The sequence below is a fragment of the Erpetoichthys calabaricus genome, chromosome 10 (genome assembly GCF_900747795.2).
Source record: "Erpetoichthys calabaricus chromosome 10, fErpCal1.3, whole genome shotgun sequence".
NCBI lineage: Eukaryota > Metazoa > Chordata > Cladistia > Polypteriformes > Polypteridae > Erpetoichthys > Erpetoichthys calabaricus.
The window spans coordinates 91,705,108-91,724,700 of record NC_041403.2 but is presented as its reverse complement, the minus strand read 5'-3'; the positions used below and the strand labels follow the sequence as shown (position 1 = coordinate 91,724,700).

At 34.0% G+C, this 19,593-nt stretch overlaps 1 protein-coding gene across 1 annotated transcript; it reads left to right on the top strand.

The window, feature by feature from the left end:
* Positions 1-260: 260 nt before the first annotated feature.
* On the top strand, positions 261-19,165 carry commd7 (COMM domain containing 7). The gene is made up of 9 exons (XM_028811591.2): positions 261-450; positions 5,575-5,628; positions 6,859-6,961; positions 7,178-7,234; positions 8,725-8,762; positions 8,850-8,940; positions 11,584-11,633; positions 14,699-14,747; positions 18,890-19,165. Exons 1-9 carry the CDS (start codon positions 367-369, stop codon positions 18,964-18,966), a joined length of 603 nt encoding a protein of 200 aa, XP_028667424.2. The 5' UTR covers positions 261-366; the 3' UTR covers positions 18,967-19,165.
* The last annotated feature ends 428 nt before the right edge of the window (positions 19,166-19,593 follow it).

Sequence of the window (19,593 nt, the reverse complement as noted above, 5' to 3'; positions counted from 1 at the left end):
TTTATTTTTTTATTAGAAAAAGTCAATGAAACAGCAACACACAACCTAAAACCTGTAACTTTATTTACTTAAAAATAAAACACGATATAATTCCTTTTTTGTCCTACTCATGTGTCATGATAACTTTTGTATCCTTTAAATACTGACATTCTCTCGAGAATCACAATATTGTCAAATATTTGAGCTACTTTTGCAAGTCTGCAAGGGACACTACAGTACAGAGCCGCAGCGAAAGTGCGAATGCGAACATTAAAATGACGCGCGACTTGACGCGTCTTAGTCACGTGAGGACGCCACTAGGAAGTACATTCCAGTTTCTCGATCGATCGTTGTTTTAGACCTTCCTGCATAAAGAAGAAAAGTAAAATGCAGCTGTTACATTTTACTAAAGATGCCTTACCCGATTCCATTAGCACTGACATCCAGAATCTCAATAAGTTCAACCAACAGGTAAATCTGTTAATGCAATGTGTCCCTAACCGCAACCCTGTTGCGCACACTCGTTACCTGACGTTTTGTATGTATCGCTTTTATCCTCATTATTTGAGTGAAAATACACGGGAAAAAGCATGTAATAGATTGAAACAAAGCTCGCTGTTCGTTTGTACGGTGATCATGGGTAATCGTGAGATGTTACGTATAAAAAAGAGCGCAGGAGCTGAATGTGACACATCGAACACTGTTCGTTTGACACATTTGTCTAAGAAATAACACTAAACACAGAGCTGACACGGAGTATTCACAGGCTAGAAGAACTAAGATTGAAATACAGTTAAGGCAATTTACAACCATTGTACAGGACGATTTTTCATGTCATTTTGCGTGCTTCCTTAGTTTTAAGCTTTAGGTGAATAATAAAAGTGCATTGCCTTCGTCATGTTAATGTATACGTAAGAAACTTTCGATAACTCGTTTTAATATGGTCCCGTCTTTTTTAAAATGTTTTTTTAAATAAATTTGAAAATGTAAAATTTCAGTACATGGCAGCATCTGTTGAAATTCATGCCAGCATATACTGTATTAGTAATACATTACATATTTTGACTGAACCCAATACTTAGCTAAACTAAATCATGTTTTATTTTTCTTCTAGCACTCTAATTAGGTAAGCAGTTAAGCGTGAAGATCAACAGATCAAAAATATTAAAACGTCTTTAAAACGGAACCTGATTTACTTCTGAAATTTAATGGCATCAGTCTAGGTTCTCGCTTATAAAGTCATTCATCTTGTAGCTTCAGTCTCCATGTCTTTCACACAATATTTTAAAAAAGGGCAAGCGCCTCAACCAAGTATGAAGCCCATCCCCAGTACTGTACTGCATAAAGTATCTGAACCCTGCACAACAGTTCTGTCTGAGACATAACTAGATTATTTTTTGTCATTATATTAAGAACTACCAGTGTTCTTGTATGTCATCATCCATGTTTTAAAGTAACTGGTCATTGTTTATGTACTTCCTTTGCTGGTGATACTGTTTTCAGTGTCAAGCTACACAAAGTACACATTTTTACAATATTAGGACACGACATTAATTGAATTGTTTTTGAGTTGCGGATTTGAACGTGTAGTGTAGCAGTTGGGGCTTTTTTAGCCCAGTCCCATAGCCATATTACAACACTGCCTATCAGATGTATATTTACTGCATTATTTTTCATATACTAAATTAATTTTTATTTTCTTTATGCCAATAACTTTTAACATTTTCAAAAGCAGTACTGAAAATATTTTTGTTTAGATTGGTCTTAGGTTAGTTTAGTTCACAGTTCAAGTCTATTTTTATGGTTCTCTTCATGTAATGTATGCCTTTTTAATTATTTAAGAGAAAGCAACCAAGTCAGACAAATGAGAATAACATATGCTTTGAAAATAGTAAATAAAAAATTGTCAAGGGCTTATGTATATGTGTAGATGTGCCACTTATGTGTATGGACTTTCATAGAGTTAATGGTTACTTTTCTTTGTCAGGTACCATTCATTTTCTGAACATATTTCTTGTTTGTGGGAAGCAGGGTCCTATACCTGCAACACTTGAGTGCAATGCTGTAATCCTATGTGGACCAGGGACAAATCCAGGAAATGCACACACTCATACCAGTATGGAGTTGATTTGATTAGTAAAATTTGAAATAAACTGTTAAGAACTTGTTATACATATGAAAGAAAGCAACTTGGCAGTAGAGCAGGGACAAAAGCAGGACACAGTGACGCGCAAAAGAATACAAGATGATTAGTGATGATTCATAAATAAGTACGTAATAAAGTATTTAATCTTCTTCCTGGATTAAAGCTGAGAGTAAAGGGGCATCTCATGTAAAAACATGGACATTGTTCCACAGCCTTGGACCCCGGAGCTAACAGCATGACCTCCCTCTTGGAATCTTTAGTAGGTCAGCACCCCAAGAGTCATGCTCTGGTATGTAATTAATGATAAATTCAGATAAATAAACATGGCCTTGGGCATTTAAGGCTTTATATGTAATACATGATTTTGAAATCATCCTTAAACTTAACAGGATGCCAGCTTAATGATTTAAGAATAGGAGGCATTTACTTGTACTTACTAGTTTTTGTAGTGACTCTTTCAGCAGCATTTTGAATTAAATGTACATATAAAATGGCTTAAATGGCAAGTGAATAACATATTGTAGCAGTCAAACCCACTAGAAATAAGTGCAGGAATTAATTTATCAGTGTCATCCATATTTAGAAACCATTTTAATTTTCCAGTGGTTTTAAGATGGGAAAAAAACAAATGGTAGATAGTTTGTAATGTGTGTTTTAAAAAATAACTACATAGTCACACATTCAAGACATACAGTACACGCTGATTCAGTAAATTTAGACAACTGAGTTACAAAAAAGACACAATATTGCTGTGTCATTCCACCCAATAAGTAACAGTTCTGTTTTTTCAGCATTCAAAGACAAGTGGTTATCATCCTTATAATTCTTTTAGCTCTATCAGTAAAATGTTATTTGGCCTAAAACAAAGTATAGATGTGTATCATCTGCATACTAGTGAAAAATGAATATTACATTAAGAAGGTAGTTCACAATGGAGGCACATAAACTGAAAACAGGAAATGTCTGGCTACTAAGCCGTGTGGGTCACCATATTTAACTTCTCAATATGTTGACAGAGTGCTGTCGGCATATTTTCTGTACATGCTAGAATCAGTTTGATTAATATGAACTAAACCATGCAAGGACCTAACCCGAGAGCCCAACGTAATGTTCCAGCCTATGTAATTGAATAGAATGGTCAGTGGAGTCAAAGGCTGTGTTTAAATCTAACAATATAATACCAGTGGAGGTTTTCTTCCTCAGAGGATGTTAGAATTTTGGGTTACTGCGGTTTCTGTACTGTGACCAATGTGGAAGCCAGATTGGAATTTCTAAAGTAAATTTTTGATGTGTAACATGAGACTGAAGCTGCATGGCAAATACTTTTTCCAACTATTTAAAAAAAAAGATACATTTGAAATAGGTCTATAACTGTTAAGTGTCTGTGGGTCTAGCTTTCAGTGTTTCCCACAAATAGGTAATTTAATGGTGGGCAAGAACTGCTGCTACAAAATTATATAAGAAGCGGGGTGGAATGGTCTGTACAGTACTTCACTGTAAATTAGACTTTAGTGATACTGCAGGGAATCACTGAACAGAAGATTTTAAATACAACTGATTATACTGTACAATAACATAGATTCAAGTATATTATTTTATAATGAACATAGTATTTTTTATTTACACAAATAACTGTAGATTGAAATGAATGGGAAATTCAATCAAAAGGACAACATAAATAATATTTATTTTGAAACTAAACATATTGGGTCAAACTAAGTAAACACAATAAATAGATAAATTGGTACGGGTGGCTTCATTGTTCTGCCTTTGTCGATCTTTACAGAACTAAGTGTGTGTTTATGTGTGTTCATTCCTTTCTCTTCATCGTCAAGCATATGCTCTAGTAGGGCAAACAAGTTAACTATTTTAACTTTTACATTTCAATGTGTATATTAAATATATGTTTAAGTAAATTATACCTCAAAACTACTTACACGAAGCCGACTGTAAAAATTCTAGTTAAATTAAACAATTCATATGACAGTTATCATTGGACATAGGTCAGACTCTTTTTGAAGTATATAAGTACTTGACCATAATCATTAGGCCTGAAGGCTGTAACAAGGCAGACATGGTGCAGCTTGTTTGAAGAAGATAGGTTAATGTTTGTTGGAAGATATCATTCTATATTGGTTTTGGTGTTCAGGATGGATGGTTCAGAAAATACTTTTTCTAAAATCTTCTATCTTTGATGAGACACTCTTGTCCAGGAGCTTTATATAACACAAAAATGCATAATTTTCCAATGAAAGTTGTAATTTCATTTTTACACAGGCACACACATATACACATACTGTATACACATACAGACACCATGCCAAAACCTAGTTTTATCAATGTTTTCAACATAGTATAATTAGAATCTGAACTTAATTTGATAGTGAATTTTTGACCCCATCACCAATCTTCGATTTACATAAAAGTTTGATGAAAATCCATAACCATTTCTCATGTTGCACTTAAGGCTTCTTTAAATTTATCCTCTGAAAACTAACGGAAGTGTATTAGGGCCACTGAGAAGAAGAAAAAAATAGGGACACAGAAAAGAAAAAGAAGGTTCATTTTGTGATTAAAGTCGAAATGTCTACTTTAATCTTGAAATTTCCACTTTAATCTCGTAGTTTGTTTAATCATTAAAGATGAAGTTCCGACTTTAATCTCAGTTTATTTCATGATAATCTTGAAATTTCCATTTTAATCTCATTTTTTATTTCATCAATAAAGATGAAATTTCCACTTTAATCCTGTAGTTTATTTCATCATTAAATTAGAATGTTGTAAACTTCATCTTAAAATTGTTGTTTAATTTTACTAGAGTTTTTCAAACCCCATCATAACTAAAGTAAGCACATTAAATGCTTTGTATTCTCTGTGTTCTACAACCTAGTCGTTAATTACTACATGCCACTTAAACCTGCTTTCTCTTATGCCAACAGGAGCACACAGGCAGTGATAGCCACACAGAATTCATTACATTCATGATACTCCCTGGCCCAGTCGTTATTTGCTGCGTGCTTCGTAAAAAACAATAGTTAAGTGCATGCTGTTTGAGCAGGCTACATTGTTTGCTGTACAGATTAAGGGTAAAAACCCCACAAAACTTTTAATTTCACTTAAATAGCTGTTTTGCATATTAGCCTATGACATATTTCTGGGCAAAGAAAAAGGCTGAGAAGTGCAAACAATTTGTGTCCACATGCAAGTTCAAGTACACATAATACAATACAGCAAATATTAACATCATGATTGGGGAACACACCAATAACACAATGAAGCCCAAGTAAACCTGCTTATTGTAACTTACTTGAAGGGATTTTACAGGATTGGTACATTGAGATATTTTAATTATGCAAATATCCCATGAGTTAGGGTAGTTTGTCAGCTCTGTAAAACATTAATTTATTTTATATTTTACTTTTTTTTTTTTTTTTTTTTTTTTTTTACAGCAGTTCGAGTGTTTGACGGACATTATCTTCCATTTTTTAACGGAGCCTAAAGAGGTCAGTGGCGTGCTTCAGAATTTTCATAAAAGACAAACTGCAAATCTTTCTCAGTGAAAAGTGTGTAAAGATTTTATTTACATTTTGAATTTTATTTTTGATCTACCTACAGTTTTCTCTTTTGCAAAGTTGACTGGTGTTTAATTTCAGAAAAATCCTTCCAAACAACTGACATTAAATAAATATCAAGATATACAGTTCACTGCTTGGACTAATAAGTCACCTGTTTTAATGTAAAATAGGTAATTATGCCTGCATATAGGTTGCAGAGCCTCTGAAATGCAATTTTTTAACCAATTTGCTGTGAGTCTAGAATATGTAAACTACACAGTTAACATCAAATACCCTTTTGTTAACAGTAAGAGGTTCTCCTTCAACCTCCAGAACACCTGAATTTGTTGAGTAGGGGCACTACAAGGTGTTATCAAGTTAGATGTGACAGTAAGGAACAGATTAGTCAGGGGAGAATTTCTTTGGTGCTCTGATCTTTAAACCTCACCACATAGATGACCACCTTAAATACACTTTACATACAATGACTAAGTCGGACTCTAATAGAACAGCACCTCCATACTGCTTCGGCTATTATCACAAGATCCTTGCTTTACAACTAGTGTATTAACTTACTGAAGTAATCATCAAATGTTTGTAAAGTGATACATGAGATTAGTACTCATTTTCAGGTATGTTATTGAGACATTAGTCCACCAATATCAGAGGACCTAAAGTGTCCAGAAAACATTGGTCATACCGTCAGCCTCCAGCATTAATCGCCTGTATTCCTGTCTGATACTGCATGGTCTAATATTTCATTGATTAATCATTCTTTGTAGTACTGACTCCTGTTTATGTTTGTGTAGATAATGCCTTCTCTTATTTTTTGTATTCAAAGTGTCTTAGGTCACTTGCGACTTAAGTGACCTAATTAGTATGTCATGCTGTTATAATTGAATGTATTCAATATTTCAGTAGTGGCTGTTGTATGACTTGAAACTTGTCCTAAGTAAACTGTCCATACTGAAAAGATTGTAAAGTTAACTGAATAAATGGATGCCTGTAATGTTTTACCAGTTCATTTACCTTTCTGTTATCATTTACACTGTATACTTCTCCATATTTTGTAAGGTTTTAATTTACATTTCATACATGCAAACATATTTCCGTATTTGTGTAAATTCATATGATTAAATTCTGGTTTGAAATTTGAAAGAATTCCACATTGTTTTACAGGCTGACAGGTGTTTAACACAACTAAGTGAGTTTGCTTCAGAAAATGGGATGAGTCCCGGACCTTTGAAAAATTTAACCAAAAGCATTCTTCTGGTCCTTAGCGGTAAGTAACACTAAAAACTATGTTAACAGCCAATATAAATTTTGCCTGCTGAAAAGTAGTTTTTTGAATTTCTGAGATTGTTTTTTTCTCTGATCACATTCCCTTGGATTAACAGCCAGACTCTTGATTTTGAATTTCTTGGTTTGTTATTACTGGCTTCTAGTTGCAAGTGATGTAATTTTTACTGTATTAATAAAATTTTTTAATACCTTGCAGGAGCTCTCAAAAGAGGTCTGAAAGCTGATCAAGTAAAGACAGATCTGCTTACACTTGGTATGTTGCTTTAAAAAAAAGCTTGTAATTGTTGCTGCTTAACATCCATCCATCCATTTGTTCATTTCCAGACAGCATTGCAGGAACCAGCCTTGAAGTGGAACATCAGACTGCAATCCTTCTCACACGCTTGCACTCATACATTCAAAGCAAATTTAGAATTGTGCATCAGCATGTCTGTAGGAGGAATTGGGATTGCCTAACAAAAACTCTCCACATAGACAGTATCTTGATATGCATCCTATCTGAAAACTGTGTCACCCCATTGTATGGTTTAACATCTTCTTAAAAATGTAAAGATAAGCTATTTTTGAAACAAGCTACATTAATTTAATGTCTTAATTTGAATTCTTAAATGATATCTGGTAGTTTTGATTATATTTACTTTGTGAGACTTAAAATTCATTTGTAAATTTTCTTCATAGACTATTTTGTTATTTGTTTTCATAGCTATGTTTACGTGGAACCAGTAACTGATGCATGTAACTACACAAGTATCATTCTGAATCAACTCAACATTCATAAACTAAAGACATCTTAGATAATGTTTATGCTAATAATGCAGCATTAATATCTCTGACCAGCATAAACATTTGTTGACACGATAGTGCGTATATCATCTCCTTCTGGTATTTCATTTTTGTTTGGTAATGCCGAAATAATCACTTATTCCTTTCTGCCATGCCAACAGATATTTGTCTGCAAAAGTGTTTTTTTTTTTTTGCAACTGCCATCTAGTTTTGTCTGCACAAAGCAACCTTTACAAGTTTTAATTAAAAGTTAAGATAAAAAAAAAAAACCTTTACCTTCAGTTGGCTTGCTTCAATGCTCCCACGCAAGTCACATACTAAGAATCAGAATCACATCAAAAGTTAGGTCAGCAAAGAAATATGAATTCCCAAAGCCAGTGCTAGAAATATATACAGAAAGAAAAGTCAGTATTTGTTAGATATTGCAAAAATTGACAACAGGATCAGATTAAACTGGTTGTGTAAAACTTATCTTAGATGAAGGCTGAAAAAAAGTAATTTTAACATGTCATGTATTATGTCAATACTTACTGATTTTCTCTTTAGTTTTCTTAACAATAAATGAAAATTCCAAGGACTTGTCTAACATGTGTGATTGAACCATCACCAAATTTTATATAGATGGTAAAGCAAGCATCGTGAGAATGTCTAATTATTAAATACAATTGTTCCATTTTGCCTAGTTGATACCTCTGGTTACGTTCAATTTCTTTTATGCAATATAATTGCAGCAATACAAGCAAAGACTCCTGTTTATCAATAGAATAGTTTGTGTATCTCCCAAAGTTATCCATCTCGTTTTTCAGTTTATTATTTCACTGGCTTTAAATTTTTAAGAAATCTTTACTAATCTACTGCACGTTTTGATGTGAATAATTAAAAATAATGAAAAGTTTGAAAGTTATGTGTAGTTTTTTTTTTTCAAATTGGACGTTTAACTTTTTATTTTTTTTATCTAAGGTCTAAATGAAGATAAAACTAGTCATTTTGAAAATCAGGTAAGGCAGGAGCACAAAATAAAGTTGTAAGTTTTGTTTGTGTTCTGCAGTAGTTTTAAAATTGTTTTTTCAAATCTTCTTTTCTAGTGGAAGGTCCATTCCTGTACACTGTCTAAGTTAGCCGTAGGACAGACTCTTATGGTCAACCAGCTTGTAGACATGGAGTGGAAATTTGGAGGTAACGACAAATGAAACACAATCATGTTCAGCAGTAATTATGAAAAAAGCACTTTGTAAAATTGCTGATGGGCCTAACAGAAGTGATATGTAAAAATACCTTCTTCAACTAATTCTTAAAACTGTTGCATTGTTAGCTTCAATGATATAACCTGGTGATATAATGAGGTAGTCTATTCCATATGACCCTTAACCACTGTCTGAAGAAATTGAATTGGATTTATATGCTCTCCCTTTTAATTTGTACTTTGGTCTTTGAGTATGTTTTTTATTGTTAAACAATGATTAAATATTATGGGTGCCTTATATGAAACCTGTGATCATATCTTGTCATATACAGTATTTATACTTCTATTCATTACTCTATAAAAGTAAGACATGACATTTTGTTGCCCGATGCACTCTGATTATTCTTTTCTACACAGATTTTAGTGTGGCTATATGTTTTGTGCAGCATATGTAAACAAAACAACATGATGTATTTCTATAGCACAGAATGTAGAGAAAAGCCAAGCAAAATGACACCTTTTATTGGCTAACTAAAAAGATTACAATATGCAAGCTTTCGAGGCAACTCGGGCCCCTTCTTCAGGCAAGATCTTGCCTGAAGAAGGGGCCTGAGTTGCCTCGAAAGCTTGCATATTGTAATCTTACATCTTGCCTGAAGAAGGGGCCTGAGTTGCCTCGAAAGCTTGCATATTGTAATCTTTTTAGTTAGCCAATAAAAGGTGTCATTTTGCTTGGCTTTTCTCTACATTCATAATGGCTAACACGGTACAAGACCCTAGTACTACAGATATATATAGCACAGAATGTAACTCAAAGTACTTTTCCAGATGTCAAAGAAACAGTTACAGGAAAAGAAAAACAAAAACAAGTTAAATTAGTCAAGAATAACAATTAATAAGTAATAAAAAATAAATCAATACAAGATAACATAACATAGATATCTAATTAGTAGAAAAGTGGAGTCCCTATATATAATACCAAATTCAAAGTTTACGAGAAGAGTATGATGATAAAGTCAGATGGTTAGTAGGACAGAAAAAAAAAACTCCAGATAAGCTTGAGGAGAAAAAATCACCATGGGTACCAAGGCCAAAAGACAGCCCAGCTCCCAAAGGTCATTTTACCTCACCTATATGTTCTTAATTAATTTCCCATCGTTTCCAGGCCAGGGATTTAATGCAGTAGGTCTTGTGGACAACTGCCGCACCCAACTTCATTCAAAAATCAAAGGTGGCTGCATGATCCCTCTCTCGGGTGGTGGGACAAAACACCACCATAGAGAAACCTGAAAAGAGTACAGTACCTGAAAAGAATTTGGACGTGACCTGAAGTAATTTCCCCCATTGTATGTAAATACAATTAATACGTTCCGGACCGTACGAGCTGTATGTAAATATATATATGCTCGCTTGCGCTCTCGCTCACTGCACAGGAAATGCACAGGGAGAGACTGAACACGTGCGGAAATCATTGGCGCGCACAAACCGTAAGGGAAACTGGCTTGTTCGTCACCCGAGTGTGTGGTCATGAACAGATGCAAAAGTTTGGCGAACTTTTTGGTCGTAACCCGATTTGTACGTGGTCTGAGACGTTCGTGACCCGAGGTTCCACTATACAGAGAAAAGTAGAGATTAGTAATGATTGTCTATCCCTGGAGAATATGAAAGTTCTTTATATGTACAGTCTATTATGAAAACAACTAAAGTATAACTATCAAAAAGCCAAATTAAAAAATTGAAAAAAGTAAAAAAGTTTTTTTGTTTTATTTTAATGTTCCACACTAGCCTGGTGCATCTTTATCTTTAAAGCATTCCAGATTTTTGGTGCATAAGAACAAACGTCTGTATCACCAGTCCTTTTATGTTTAGCTCTTCGAATAATAAGCAGACGACTTATACAATAGATGATCTAAGTGTATGACTTTGAATGTAGGGAGACATGTACTCCAAAATATAGGAAGGAGCAAATTGTTTTACTTATATACCATTAGTGGTATTTTAAAGTCAATTAGAAAGGACACAGGTAACCAGTTATTTACAGTATATGAGGAAAAGTGGCAAGGTTACACAGTGGTTGCTGCGTTAGCTCCAGAAATTTTGGTTTCCTTCCAGTTTTTACACATTCTACCGATTCCCATGTGAGTTTCCTCTCCTACTTAATTTCTAATTGCAAATTAATTTAATAAGATTTGTTGCAATTATTTTCTTTGCTTGTCCATGTCCCTATTTAAATGCAGCAGGATATATTGTGCACTCATCCAGTATACAAATGCAGTAACTACCTTCTTCCTGGAGTTCTTAAAGTGATCTTTCCTTCAGTGAAGTTCATGGAACAAAAAAATACACCAATAAATATTCATACTGACAATTTCCCTTTGGAGTGGTACTGAGACAATGTCAGTTTTACATACTTTGTACTTTTGACTACAATAATGTTTTTCTTTAATCACAGAACTATTGATTTAGAAAATGATTAGTATTTGTGGTAATGAATTATTTAGTTTGTAATTTTATATAACTTACTGTAATTAAATCTCAGATTTTTATGTGAATACCATTGCGAATAACCTTTTCACACTTGAGAACTGTCCTGTCTCAACCTGTTGTTACCTATTTACATTTGTTTTATTTTGCAGTGACTGCTGGAAGTAGTGAGCTTCAAAAAGTAGGAAGCATCTTTCTCCAGGTAAGTTTTTTCTCCCTTTGTCAATCTTTATTCTTTTGTTGTACATTGTGTATTTTATTGAATGTTTTCCAGTCTTTTATTTTTACTACGCATAATACATTTGTTATTTTAAATGTCATTGTGACTGTTTTGACAATGCCTCTTGAATGTATTCTTTTTGTGTCATAATTTCAAACAAATTTAAACAGAAGTATCTTTAAAAGGTTTATTGAAATTGTTGTAAGGTCCATTTTATTGCTATGTGTACATAGTACAATTAAATTCTTGCCTTCACAAAACAGTGGCAATAATACAATACCAACAAAGGCACAAACACACGCAAAATCATATGGCTACATAGAGTGCAACATGCTATGTGTGTGTGTGTATTATATATATATATAATATATATAGGATTGACCAAAAAGTATAAATTTTAACATTCATAAAGTTACTGCAATATTAATTTTTCATGGTATTGATTCTATAGCATACATTATGAATACACTTCCAGTTCGCTCTGAGTTTTGACAGTTAAGCTTTGTAGGCTATCATTCAGCAAAACTGGAGTTGCAGTATCTACCCACTCACAGGTGTTAATAAGATGGCAACTTTAGTGCATTGGAACCTTTACCAGGACACTTACTTAACAAATAGGACAGTGAGGGTAGCATCTGGAAATATCTTGTTTTTATAGCTAATGGGGATGGAAAAACTACAAGATACATGCAAGCATTTATGCAGGATTTGCTACCTCACAATAGCAACTAAAGGGACTAACACAAGCAATTTAGTCAAGCACTTGGAGGACTGACAAACAAGTCAATACAAAGAGTTACAAGAGGTATCTTATTTCTAAATTACACAAATACTAATAAGTATAAACCTATAAATTGTTGAGTTTAATGTAGGGATGTGACATTTACTTTTTGTACATGGGTAAAAGGTTTTTTTGTAGTCAGTTAAACATTTAAAGCAATCATGACAAGGGTCTTCAATTATTTTTACCTTCAGGAAAGTTTTATTCTATGCTGTTCAATCAGCATTCCTTAGCACTCAGTCACTCCTTCAATTTTCCTGCCATAGCGCATTACTTTCTTTCATTTAATTATGAGTGATTTTGAAAATTATATTTCATCACCTTTACTATATATAGTGTAAGGCACTATACTTTTCAGTACTCAAACAGTGGCACTACTCGGTCGTGTGCCCATATACTTCCAGCTGTGCTTCAGAGCTTGTATATGTTGGGCAACAACCTACCCCATCCCTTCTTCTACCACATCGTCTGCAGTGGCCATTGTGATATGCTGGGAAGACAATGGAGAGACCTATAAAAAACATTAAATGTAGCATTTTAATGGGAAAAGTTTGGACTTAAAATATAACGATAAGTAAACAAATTTTTTTGCATTTCCATTTTTTTTTTATTACTCTTATTGTCAGGAGTCACTTACAGGACCAAATGAGTTGGTATAGGGAAAAGAAGGTTAAGCTAAGTTCCAAGCACTACCTGAGGCTAATGCCCTATCCATAGTATACTTTTCAAAGTATAAACCTGTTGAAGTAACCATAGTTGTGGGCTTTTTATTCAGATTTTGTCCTACCCCTTGTAATGTGTTACTTAAAAATCATTTACTGCATGTGAGTGAGCAGTCTGTAATACTGATGTAAAAGCTTTCTAATCAATGAAGGTAGAATCTGTAGACACTGTTAGCAGATAATGGCCATATGGCACCTCTGAACTTTTCTCTGGATATAATTGCAGCTTTTGGTGCTTGTTCAATTACAAGAGGGGAGCAATAGGTGGTTAGACCATGCTATTCATAAAAACAATACTAGCCACCACTGGAACCATAGCACAAAGTTTTGGTTCTTTGTATTGCTTCTTAAAATGGGAGTGCAATTTCAAATATAATAAAAATGTTGATGATCCTTTCAAGGTAGAAAGCTTGAAATGAACACACTGTATAACATCTTTCACGATGATATATTGTATAGCCAGAGGTTGCTAGAAAAAAAAAAACACTACCTAGGGCACTACAGATGCAAGTATGTAAATGTAAAAATGTTGCTTGTTCCTCTGACCTTGGTTGGTGTCTGAAGAAGTTAATATTGGCAGAAACCCTGTCGTAGTCATTTTGGCAAAATGGTTGTATACTATGGGATTTGAAATCCATTGTTAATTAGGACTTTCTTAAATAGTCTTTCTTGTTTTTTTTTAAATCAATATTAGTTTGTTGACAAACATGCTGTAAACAGGCAAACCAATAAAATATGCTTAGCTCTTAACAGTGAATTTTTTCAGAAAGTACATCCATCCATCCATTTTCCAACCCGCTGAATCCGAACACAGGGTCACGGGGGTCTGCCGGAGCCAATCCCAGCCAACACAGGGCACAAGGCAGGAAACAATCCTGGGCAGGGTGCCAACCCACCGCAGGACACACACAAACACACCCACACACCAAGCACACACTAGGGCCAATTTAGAATCGCCAATCCACCTAACCTGCATGTCTTTGGACTGTGGGAGGAAACCGGAGCGCCCGGAGGAAACCCACGCAGACACGGGGAGAACATGCAAACTCCACGCAGGGAGGACCCGGGAAGCGAACCCAGGTCCCCAGATCACCCAACTGCGAGGCAGCAGCGCTACCCACTGCGCCACCGTGCCGCCCCAGAAAGTACATACAGTATTTATTTTGAAGTTCAAAAAAGCAATTGGTTTATGTTTCAGTTTTAAAGACATCAGGAAAGAAAATATTTGGCAATTGCAAATGTATTTTAAAATCACCACTCTATCAAATTCTTGAATATAAAAAATAAGCTCCATAGAACTTGTATAAAGAATATCGGTACTATTACCAGTGTCACTGTATTTTAAACATTCTGAGTTATATTTTGCCTAAAACATTTCCAGCATATTCCCAAATAACTACTATATCACTGACCTTCAAAAAGAGTCTTTTATACCTTAACCTATCACATAAATGTATCTGAAGTACTGTATTTGTGCTTCCAGTGAGTTGTCGCATAGTAAAAGGGGGGAAAAATACCCATTTTCAATTTTTTATTTCTTGCAGCTGAAGCTAGTCATAAGAAAGGGAAACAAAACAGAAAATGTCTACATGGGTAAGTTATTTTATGGTAAAAGTTTTGTAAAGGCCTTTAAGATAGTCTGGTTAAATTTGACTTCACTTAAAAGAGTAAAATGTATCTATTATTGCAAGTATAGATTTATTTAGTTTTATTGTGTTGTAAAATTTCAAAGTACTTTGTGAACGCATACAGTTTTTTATGATGTTCTCTTTTTTATAATTTACTGTGTTACATGTTCTGTTTAACAAAAATTATAAAAATATTTCTCTTACAAAATGTTTCTCTGTTTTTTTAAGTTCTTACCCAGTGTCTTGTTAGTTCCTATTTGAATCAAGCTAAGCTGGATAGTAGCATAATAAAAGGAAAGCATTTGGCTCTCAATTGTTCGTACTGAGTATTGTGTTATTACTGTACTTTTAATTGTTTTAGTTTTTTATAGTGTCAGCTTATTTTTATTGTCTAGTATCCTTAAAATAATGGATTGATGGATAAAAGCAGAACTCCAATGATACCTGAAGCTGTGTAGGTTGCCTACTTTGGAGAATACTGTAAATTTTGACTAACACACAATTTAAGTAGTTATAATTAAAGAAAATATGTATGCTTAATTGTACGGATTGTTTCTGTAGTTGTCATATGTAGTAGGACATACTGATAATTCTTCTGCCATTAACATTTCTTAACATTCTTTATCATTGAAGTAGATTTCTTGCTGTCCCCTTGTCTGCTACAGAGTGACTATAAATGGGTGAAAAACGTTCCACTGACATTTGCAGATAGAATGGCTTTGTTATTTATGTATTGTATTTACATTTATTTGTTAGTGACGTAGCCACAATGGTGTTTCACTTTTGAGTACATACATATTTATGGAGAAGGTGGATTCAGTGTGGAAGGGATGGTCATATAGCCCCTGGCTAAGCATTACATAGTTATGTTTATTATACTGGTACTGTATATCTTCAGCACACAAGAGGGCCATTTGTAGCTTGGTGACAGTTACCATTCATTCATCATTTGTTTTAGCAATATCTTGGTATCCGCCATCTGTGAGCTCCTAGGAAATATAATTGCCATTTTAGCTTTGAATCGTTGCTGTAATGTACTTAAATGGTATTGTTCAGGTATTGTGAATAAATCACATTACTTCATTCTGTCCGTGGCACTTATGCTATTCAGTGTTTGTAAATGTGCATAAGAATTTGAAGCGTAAATAGTCTGTACTCTGTGCCAATACATCTGCTGTAAAGACATTTGACACAAAGTACACATTGCCATTTTCTCCGAAAGTTTGCTTTTTTGGGTGGTTCAGAAGGTGAATGAACATTCTCCATCTGCCATGTTTTAAATCTCACAAATGTAAAGTAAATATAGTCTGACATCTTCCCTAGTAGTGAATCTGATGACTCCTTTGCTTTTTGTTCTGTCTACATCTATTAGATCTCTGCTGTTACTCATCGATGGCAGCAAAGTAACATTTAACAGATTGCTTGTCATATGACTAAAAATATAAAAAAATAAATTGGATTTTGAAAGAGTGCTTACTGTTGACCACAAGAAAACTGACCTTTTTTTATCCATTATGTTTGGATTATGGAGAGACCTACTACTTTTTAAATACAGCCAGTTAGTGCTATTTTTATTTCTATGCATTCTTTGCATTTTCAGAACATTTCTGGAATATCAAAATTTAAGATGATGAACATTTCAAATAATGCCAATTATTATCCAGAAGAACTCTAAAGCTTTCTAATTTAAAGTTGGGAATCTTTTTGGTGAGGCCTCATCTGGAGTACTGTGTGCAGTTTTGGTCTCCAGGCTACAAAAAGGACATAGCAGCACTGGAGAAGGTCCAGAGAAGAGCAACTAGGCTGATTGCAGGGCTTCAGGGGATGAATTATGAGGAAAGATTAAAAGAGCTGAGCCTATACAGTTTAAGCAAAACAAAATTAAGAGGAGACATGATTGAGGTGTTTAAAATTTTGAAGGAAATTAGTAAAGTGGATTGAGACTGTTAAAATGAGTTCATTAGGAACACGGGGACGCAGTTGGAAACTTGTTAAGGGTAAATTTCGTACAAATATTAGGAAGTTTTTCTTCAGACAGAGAACCATAGACACTTGGATAGCATCCAAGTAGTGTGGTAGACAGTAGGACTTTAGGGACTTACAAGACTCGACTTGATATTTTTTTTATAAGAATTAAATGGCTAGGACTGCCGAGCTTTGTTGGGCTGAATGGCCTGTTCTCGTGTAGATTGTTCTAATGTGGAGCAGATATTTACATGCTAGTTAACTAAACACGTTTGAAATGTTAATTTTATCAACAAAATAAGATAAATCAATTTGTACAACGGAGCACTAGGGTGTTGTACCATGTTAGCCATTATGAATGTAGAGAAAAGCCAAGCAAAATGACACCTTTTATTGGCTAACTAAAAAGATTACAATATGCAAGCTTTCGAGGCAACTCAGGCCCCTTCTTGAAGAAAACAGAAAACAGTGTATCCCTACTTTTTGTATGTAATATATTCTTTTTGATGTTATGCTGTAAGTATTATGTTCACTACTATATTTTATTTATTTTTACAAAGGTTATGTCTGGTGGCTGAGATCTTGTTTGTAGTGGTTTTCATGTTATGTTTTAGTCTCTCTGTAAAATCTAGCTAACAATCCAAATTTCCCTCTTGGGAAATTGAACCTGAATTGAATTGAGCAAATTAGATAAAGATGTGGATGGAAAGACTGAAGCTGAATTTGATTTTTTAGATGCCCTGGAAAAATGGTAAGATTGTGAAAACTGAGTAAATAGAAATCTCAAAACAAAGCAAAGGCATTAAACCCTCAACCACAAGACTGCTTCTTGTAACCTGCCTGGGATCTAATAGTAGTAAAATTGTTACTTTGGATAAAGTCATCAATAAAATATAAACTTAACAAATATTGTGATCGACTGATCCCATGGGTTTAGTGCACCTACTGTATATATGCTTGCACTAAGTAGGGCGCAAGAGAAAACATCAGTACAAAGAAGTAAAACTGTTCAAAATTAAACACATTCCATTTTCCCTTAAATGTTCTAAATTTCTTTCAGTTTAGTCAGTAATCAGATCATGTATCATGTGCTTTAACTTTGCAGCAAAGTTAGTATTCTTTACTTGTGTGTTCTCTTTATTTACTTTAGAGAGGTAACTTTGTAATTTCTGAAATTATTTAGCATCCTAGAACATCTGGAGCCACCTAGTGGTGTTAATTGCTGGAGGTTCCATTTTAAATTGAATCCCTGAATAAGTACTGCCCTAAGGAAGGGGCTGGGGAAATGGAGAATGAAAGCCAGTGACAGGAGTATAGTCATTATCTGCTATTGTATATGTGTGTACCTGTCATAGGCATGTGCAATTTGTGAAATGCTTAAATTGCTCAAGTTTGTACCTTGTAAAGTTTGATTCAGAAGTGCTGACAAATTCAAACAGAGCATGTTGTCTCATACAGTAGTGTTAACTCTGTACTTCTTCTGATAACATCAACATTACTACAGTAATTAAGTGCCACCTTCTCCAGATCTGCAGATTTTTATCTGCCTCTTTTTCTTTGAACTGAACAGAAGCATTCCTTGCATTTGTTCCTCCACCACAAAACTGCCTTTTAATAACTTTCTTCTTATCTGTAATATGTTTCTTTAGCACTTTTTACATCACCTTCATTGCATTGGCTTTACATCTAGTTTTTGGTTTAGAATCCACACTCTAGTGCATTACTTGATTGTGCTATAGGACCCACACTCTAGTGATTCACCTGATGGCCCTCTTATGCATCCTATAAATAGTCTGAAAAAAAATGTTATTTGAGTTTTATTTGTTGCTCAGATAGGATGTGACTAATGTAATTTTTTTCTGGTTTAAATACACACAATTTGCTGTTTTATGCCAGTGGCTAGAAACCATTCGAATTGTATTTTTAAATTAAACTGTGAAAGAGGGAAAACATATAAATGTATATTTTTTAGCCAAGTAATAGTTCTCTACTTGTTTCCCATTTAATATACTATATTTTGCAGTCCCTTCACTATGAAAGCCACTTAAACGTTTTCCAGTTCTTAACCAGTTAAAGTGGTGAAAACTTTATGGGATGATACAAAGTGAAAATATTTAATTGTGATTTTTTTTTTTCTTTTAGAGTTGACATTGCCACAATTCTACAATTTCTTACATGAAATGGAGCGAGCGAAAGCCAGTCTGGATCGTTTCAACTAAGTTGTGAATGTTTTCCTCCATACCTCCAGAATTCAGCTCATGGCTGTTTGCAGAAAAACATCCGTGTAGGACAAAAGACTATACACAAAGCAGGAGATCAGCTAAGCCAGATGTTTTAATGAAGTTTGTATAGGTTTTACTGTACGTTCATTAAACCAGAGTTTTGTGGGCAATTTTCAAATAAAAACTATGAATTATTGTTTTTTTATTCTACCTTATTCCTGCCATGTTTATTATCATACTAACTGTTCAATAAAATTTAGTATTTATTATAAATCTTGAACCTTTATTGAGGAAGTGTAAAATTCAATTTATATATACAACATAGGATATTTCCATTGCATTTTTGGTTATATATATTCTTTTATATAGAAAAATGTTTCCTTAATCTATCTATCTAGACCCACAATGTGAATGAATAATTACCACCTAATAAGTGTTTTGTGACAGTCAAATCTACCACACTACATTTTAAAAAAATCAATATACTTCCTATCATTTTTTATTATTATTATTTGTAAAAATTCACTTTTCAGGTATAGTAGTCATACATCAGTGTGTTCTGTGTTTAAACACTTTTTTTCTAGCTCTTTGTTCAATTTCAGACGGAGAAGCTGGCTAAAGATC